The sequence below is a fragment of the Pimephales promelas genome, chromosome 20 (assembly GCF_988280905.1).
Source record: "Pimephales promelas chromosome 20, fPimPro1.hap1.1, whole genome shotgun sequence".
In the NCBI taxonomy this organism is placed as follows: Eukaryota; Metazoa; Chordata; class Actinopteri; order Cypriniformes; family Leuciscidae; genus Pimephales; species Pimephales promelas.
The window spans coordinates 1110417-1118472 of record NC_142788.1 but is presented as its reverse complement, the minus strand read 5'-3'; the positions used below and the strand labels follow the sequence as shown (position 1 = coordinate 1118472).

Sequence of the window (8056 nt, the reverse complement as noted above, 5' to 3'; positions counted from 1 at the left end):
TTTTGTATGCAATGCGGTCAGGAAGCGGGTTGGGTACAATATTTTTTTACGGTCCGAGTTGCGGTGTAGTTGAAAACGTCGTTCGGTTGCGGGTTGTTTAAATACATTGACCCGCGCATCACTGTTGAGCACGTAGCATGGCAACATTAATGTCCGAGTGATTCCACGTGTACGGCGTATGTACACGCCGTCAAATGTCCGAGCGAAACAAAACAAAATGTAGATCTACATCTGGGGAGCGATATTTATTTTTTTCTAGGATGGTAGGAGTGACGTTAAGTCAACGATATTCATAAACACGCTGAAAAGAGATTATGCGTGTTGATAGCATGCCAAAAATACGTGATACGTGTCATACATACGCAATTCCATGAGATCAGTCTGAGCATGGATGTTGTTGTGACTTAACGTTCCCTTCAAAATGATGCAAATACTGAGAAATGTAATATTTAAACCCCTTCTCTCTTGCTCTGGGGAGCTGGAGGAAAATCATTAGCCAGTCGATGAACATAATCGACTGTAATATTCGGCAAATGTTCAAGACATCTGGAGAAACATACATCCTCTACGTCGTCCATCAGGCTACCGGAAACTAGACACCCCATATCGGTTTCGCAGCCGGAACTAGCATATGCTAACGTGCACATAGTCCATTCATGGACATTGACAACAAATGTTCATTTTGTAATGTATACGAAGAAGACTTGGCTCATTTGTTTTATGAATGTGATTTATCTCAAAAATGTTGGTCTGATGTTAGTCATTTTCTTTTTGCCCCAAGAAAAGTTGATTATAAATTATCTCTAAAAGATGTTATGTGTTCTTATACACACAGAAGCAAATTGTGTGAATATGTGGTGAATTTCTTCATTTTGCATGGTAAATATTATATCCATAAGCAAAAATTTGCAAAATGCATTCCAAAATGTAATCTATTTTTAATAGAGATTGAATCGCTGAGGAAGTCACTTAAATTAGTTAAAAATAAAAAGAATAAAATGTTGTTAAACTTTATGGAGGAATTCTTCGTATTGTAATTGATGCCCCTACTTAGTTTAACAAATTATATGAACATTAAAAATGTCTATAGGAAAAGAAAGAAATATTGAGCTCTTTTTTTTGTATATTTTTTTTAGTTTTTATTTGTTGTTGTTTTTTTTAAACATGTTTCAATATATGTGATATCTGTCATGTGAAGCATTCCTGTTATATATTGTATTTTGTACTTGGATTTATTTCTTAATAAAAAAAATAAAATAAAAAAAAACTTAACTTACATGCAACTATGAAAAGTACTTTGTATATGACATCGATCAATACTTGTATTATCTAAAACCAATAACCATTTAAAAAATGTATTCCCCTTCTCCTTTTTATATATCTGTTTCATTTTGCTATTATGTGTTATTGCCTGTATGTTGTTTTGAGATTATATATTTTTTTATTTGACATTAATGGATTTGATCATTTTGAGTTCAATGACCTGCACACTTATACTTGCATATTTCCAGTGTGAATGTGCAAGACTTCATGAAACCATCACTGATGAAAGCGGAAGCCAGACACATGTAATTTACAAAGGACAACACTAATAAAAATAATATCCATGACAGATCCCTCTAAACTGTAATGTGGATTCGTGCATTTTCTGTAAAGCTGTTTCGAAATGCGCTATACAAATATGAATTAAATAACACTGTCCTGGACAGTCGTCTGAATAAATTAAATTAACATTTCACACCAATTTCATGGGGATAATCAGTCCAGTTTCATCTCCTTGACGTCGTTGAAGGAAAACACCTTAAACACACGATAATAAACATGACAGTGTAACCAGTTTTATCCTTTTATTTTACGTTTTTATTTTTATTTTCAACAATATCAAATGTCTATTTATCCCTAAAATGTATTTAACAAAATAAGACCAACTCTCACATGCTTCTGATCAACTCTCATTCAGGCAAATAAGATGCATATGTGCATTGGGAGATGAATCAGTACACAGAAGAACTCGTAACGGCTATTACTGTCATCTCAATACAAGGTTTACTAAATCCTATAAATACTATTACGGTCATAATCACTGATCCAACAAATGAGCAATTTAACATGTTCAGATATTTAGGAAAATTAATACAAATGACGTGCATTACTAGTAAAAGAGCTACTTTCCTCATCCTATTTTTTTCTGAAGGGTAAAGTATTCTGTAGAATTAAGTAGAAATCTGCGGATCCGCAGTCTAAAGGCATTACACACACTGTGTGTGTCCTGAGGTCTTGAACATGGCTTGAAGTCACAGCTTTCCTTCAGCTCATATCTGACTGTCCACGCACAAACCTGAGGATATAACACTCCTGACAAGGACCAGGTGAAGCTCTGGGTGTGTGTCTCCTGCTTACAGTGGTAAGGCCAGGTTATCTGAAGGGCGATGTGTCTGGACACGAGTTCCTCACCGTTATGTGCAGTTCTGTATCCTGTGATGGAGAGCTTCCGCCTGGGCTTTCAGACCGAGGAATTCCCCCTGAACAAAGTCTGTCACGGTTTTTCGCATTTCCATCTGTAAGGAGACCAATGCTGTTCTCAACTGCAAGACTATCAGTTTGAAACACTCGCATCTCAGGGTCACATGACCACCTACCGGACTGGTGTTATCCGCTCTCAGCGCGTTCACCAGATGTTTGACTGTGAAGGGTTTTCCAACGAGAACAGTTATTCGCTGCACACAACCAAAGTAGAGTCAAAACTGTGTGACAACGGGAGATAAGTGATGTGACGTGTGTGTGTTAAATGTTAGTGTGTATTAACCTGCCCCACTCGAGGGATGTATGGAGATTGATTTGGCAGGACATCATTCAGCCCTGAACAAAAAGGTCCACAAGTAAGAAACAGCTCATTATTCATGAAGTTGTGTGCTATGGATCATCTTACGCCACTCAGGGCCAGATTCACTGACCGTTTAGTGAATTTCAGACTCAGTATTTAAATGAATCACGCAAGGTGATTTACCGCGCTCGTCAGCTTGCGCTACTCTTGGTAGATTGCACGGGTCATTATGTAAATGAATTGACGGCGTCTGTGTTGTTTAATGTGTGTGTCGTCAGTAGATCACGCCACTCCCATTGGCGCTTTTGGGGAATTGCGCTCTCACGCTAATTTGCCCGGTTCAGTAAATCTGGCCCTTGAACTTATGCATGCGTCACTTACCCATATGCCACATTGGTAAAATGATTGGGTGAAGCGAGCACTCTGCAATCAAACGTCCAATTCCTGTAAAGAAACACGGATTTACTTAACTAAACAAGGCTGAAACCAGAGGGATCTTGTTATTGGAGCATAAATCTTACCCCATTTTATCCTCATGAAGTCTCCAGACATGTTCACTTTACCTGGGAGAAGAAAACGTACCATAGCATTAGAATAGTTGTACACTAAACTACGGAGGCGTATTGCATTCACTTGAAGAAAAAAAAAATCTACTCTGTTTTTCTGAATTAACGAGTTAATTTTTCATGAGAAAATTTATTTTTGCCGTTTTTCTGAATTAACTCATTAATTCAGAAAAACAGAGCAAAATTTTTTTTTCTCATGAAAAATTAACTCATTAATTCAGAAAAACAGAGCAAAAATTTTTTTCTCATGAAAAATTAACTCGTTAATTCAGAAAAACAGAGCAAAAAAATGTTTCTCATGAAAAATTAACTCATTAATTCAGAAAAACAGAGCAAAAATTTTTTTCTCATGAAAAACTAACTCATTAATTCAGAAAAACAGAGCAAATTTTTTTTCTCATGAAAAATTAACTCGTTAATTCAGAAAAACAGAGCAAAAAAAATTTTTCTCATGAAAAATTAACTCGTTAATTCAGAAAAACAGAGCAAAAAAAATTCTCATGAAAAATTAACTCATTAATTCAGAAAAACAGAGCAAAATTTTTTTTTTCTCATGAAAAATTAACTCATTAATTCAGAAAAACAGAGCAAATTTTTTTTCTCATGAAAAATTAACTCGTTAATTCAGAAAAACAGAGCAAAAAAAATTTTTCTCATGAAAAACTAACTCATTAATTCAGAAAAACAGAGCAAAAAAATTTTTTCTCATGAAAAATTAACTCATTAATTCAGAAAAACAGAGCAAAAAAATTTTCTCATGAAAAATTAACTCGTTAATTCAGAAAAACAGAGCAACATTTTTTTTCTCATGAAAAATTAACTCATTAATTCAGAAAAACAGAGCAAATTTTTTTTTCTCATGAAAAATTAACTCGTTAATTCAGAAAAACAGAGCAAAAAAATTTTTTTCTCATGAAAAACTAACTCATTAATTCAGAAAAACAGAGCAAAAATTTTTTTTCTCATGAAAAATTAACTCATTAATTCAGAAAAACAGAGCAAAAAAATTTTTCTCATGAAAAATTAACTCATTAATTCAGAAAAACAGAGCAAAAAAAAATTTTCTCATGAAAAACTAACTCATTAATTCAGAAAAACAGAGCAAAAAAAATTCTCATGAAAAATTAACTCGTTAATTCAGAAAAACAGAGCAAAAAAATTTTTTCTCATGAAAAATTAACTCGTTAATTCAGAAAAACAGAGCAAAATTTTTTTTTTCTCATGAAAAATTAACTCATTAATTCAGAAAAACAGAGCAAATTTTTTTTTTCTCATGAAAAATTAACTCGTTAATTCAGAAAAACAGAGCAAAAAAATTTTTTCTCATGAAAAACTAACTCATTAATTCAGAAAAACAGAGCAAAAAAAAATTTCTCATGAAAAATTTACTCATTAATTCAGAAAAACAGAGCAAAAAAAATTTTCTCATGAAAAATTAACTCATTAATTCAGAAAAACAGAGCAAAAAATTTTTCTCATGAAAAATTAACTCATTAATTCAGAAAAACAGAGCAAAAAAAAATTTTCTCATGAAAAATTAACTCATTAATTCAGAAAAACAGAGCAAAAAAATTTTTTCTCATGAAAAATTAACTCATTAATTCAGAAAAACAGAGCAAATTTTTTTTTCTCATGAAAAATTAACTCATTAATTCAGAAAAACAGAGCAAAAATTTTTTTTTCTCATGAAAAATTAACTCATTAATTCAGAAAAACAGAGCAACATTTTTTTTTCTCATGAAAAATTAACTCATTAATTCAGAAAAACAGCAAAAAAAAATTTCTCATGAAAAATTAACTCGTTAATTCAGAAAAACAGAGCAAAAAATTTTTTTCTCATGAAAAATTAACTCGTTAATTCAGAAAAACAGAGCAAAATTTTTTTTTTCTCATGAAAAATTAACTCGTTAATTCAGAAAAACAGAGTAGATTTTTTTTCTTCAAGTGAATGCAATACGCCTCCGTACTAAACACATATTAAGATTAAAAATATGAGTGTCTGTACCCTCTGGGAATATGTGTACCCATTCCCCTTGATTCAACTTTTCCAACAAGAAATCCATTCCCTTCTGATAGACTCCATCTCCTGAAAAACAGGACAGTTGGGCTTCACGTTATCAGCTCGAGGGTCTTCTATATAAACTTGATTTAAAAAGCCCTGAGAACTGTACTATTAGCATGTCTTTGTGATTGATCATATTTGACTGTCATTAGGTGGAGATAAGTGAATCTTCTTCTAATCGTATTCAGTGTTGGGTGTAACTAATTAAGTAAAGTAATTAGTTACAGTAATTTAATTACTTTTCCATTGAAAATGTAAAGTAAGGGATTACTCTTCATTTATCTGTAATTTAATTACAGTTACTTCTGATGTAATCGAGGTAAATACTCTGTCAATCTGATCTCACAGCGATTCGTATGTATTTTATGAGGTGTCTAAATCGTACGACCGCACTCGTATGAATTATTGTAAAATATGTGTGAAATGTCATGAGATCAGACATAAAACAATAGTGGTTTTAACATCAAAATGTATTGTCTTGTGTATTGTTTTTATAATGTAACCTTCTCCACCTGGGTCAGTTTAAGGATAATTCATGCAATTTTATAGTATTTATTTGAAAGAATTAAAACAGATTCATGTCTATCCTTGTATTATTCAGCTGGTTGAGATTGATATGGGATTTTGAAAGTAATTAGTAATTAAAAGTAATTAAATACTTTTTAAAGAGAGTAATCTAATTACACTGTTGAAGAGGTAATTAGTAACTAGTAATTAATTACTTTTTTAGAGTAACTTACCCAACACTGATCGTATTGCACAGATGAGATTAAGCTTATTCTTTACTATCTCTCCAATCCCACTACTTCTAAACACAGGAGCCTGCCTCCAACACAAGGCATATTGCTTTTAAAACAATCAAATATTTCAGACTAGCTTATGTGAAAATGCAGATAATGGCTTCAAAACAGAATACCAGGATAGTATTAGCACAGCCCTCTTTCAGACAGCCCACTCCATCAGTGTTTTCAGTTTTGCATGCAAACGAGATTACTTGCTAATAAAAATGCATTATATACTGATTTTTGATTTAGTATATATATTTTTAGTCTAAAACAACCTGTGTGAAATAAAAGCAGAAATGATCAAATGAGTCATTGGAGGAGTTTACCTCGGACCACAGGCACACATTTCCCTCTGCTGAAGAAGCGGGAGTGGAGCTCTCTCGTGAAACAGATATCAGATGCAGCAGGTGCCCTAGACACACACACACACACACACCAGACGACATGATATGAACTGACAACACCTGTACACGAGTCTCCAGATCCGGCCTTCCTTCACACACACCATCTCATCCTGTTGTAGTTCCACAGCTGCCGGAGCTTCAGGACTCCTGAAAAACAGCACATGCGTGTCAGTGTGTGGAGCGAGTGTGTGTGTGCGCTCCACAACACCAGCGTCCCGGGCTCGCCTACCCCAGAGGTGCGGGTCGTCCATGCAGGACTGGTGATTGCACAGTGTGATGAGTGGCGTGTCCCGAGGACGCTCGTCCACCAGCTCCAGCAACGCGCCCGGGTTGTGCACCATCAGAGAGTTGAAGTACTCTAGTGTCAGGCAAATTCAGAGACGTTATTCCTTAAGTTCATAGCACACATTATTCAAAACATAAGTGTGGAGAAACATCGGCCTCACTGGTCCAGAGGTAACTGTAGGAGCCCACCATCCCCGTGATGACCGTGCTGGAGAGCCTCCAGCCCAGGCGAGGGCATTGTGGGAAGGGCCAGGCCACCTCCAAGGGCATCTCACACACTGGCACAACACACACACATGCTTTAACAGCTGAACGAGTCTGTGTGTGCAGTTCATTTGCGGAGTATATTATATTTGCTTGAGTTGTGGCATAGACCTGTTTACGCATTTGTCCAACTACAAATAATACAACAGGAGCAGCCGTTAATGCAAATTAGTTAAATAATTTAAATAATGTTAAATAATTTCTTAATAACTTGAGAAATAGTGTGTGTAGTAATAATAGCGACACACAGAACACAGCGACAAAGTATGACATAAATGAATGTTGGATGCTAAAGACAAAACATGATGAGAAACTTCCTCATTTTAAAATGACACGTGTATTGTCAACAAGATAACAGCACTGTGTATCGTTATGGGTGTAGTTCTTTGTTTTGAGATTTACTGTAATGGCAGTGTTAATATTAACGTGAGGTTGATTTAGTGTGAAATGTAAGGTTAGTTGTGATCTTCCCACCTTCTTCTTCTGTCCCGTCAGCTGAGCCGATAGATGGCCAAAAATGCAGCGGAACCGGAAACACCAATTCTACCGTGAGGGATCATGGGAGGTGTAGTTTTATAGTCGTTATTGGAATCCCAGATAGCAAACTGACATTGAATCAACGTGGAAATATGACATCGAAACAACGTTGATCTGACATTGTTTTGCTCATCGAATTATCGTTGAACCAACGTCAGACGCGTCATTCGTTCAAAACTAACGGAAAATCAACTTGAAATCAACGCGTTGTTTCAACGTTATGAAAGCAAACCAATTTTCGATTTTCATTTAGCTTTGAAGAATGCCGCGTCTGACGTTGGTTCAACGTTAATTCGATGAGCAAAATCAACTTTGTTTCAATGTCATGA

General features: G+C 34.8%; 1 protein-coding gene across 1 annotated transcript; it reads right to left on the bottom strand.

Moving 5' to 3' along the window:
• Window positions 1-1832: 1832 nt before the first annotated feature.
• Window positions 1833-7764, bottom strand: tafazzin (tafazzin, phospholipid-lysophospholipid transacylase). The gene is made up of 11 exons (XM_039671347.2): window positions 7665-7764; window positions 7088-7204; window positions 6871-6999; window positions 6743-6788; window positions 6564-6649; window positions 5396-5476; window positions 3346-3387; window positions 3206-3268; window positions 2807-2859; window positions 2640-2717; window positions 1833-2558 (listed from the first exon to the last, which is right to left on the bottom strand). Exons 2-11 carry the CDS (start codon window positions 7194-7196, stop codon window positions 2457-2459), a joined length of 789 nt encoding a protein of 262 aa, XP_039527281.2. The 5' UTR covers window positions 7197-7204; window positions 7665-7764; the 3' UTR covers window positions 1833-2456.
• Between the last annotated feature and the right edge of the window lie 292 nt (window positions 7765-8056).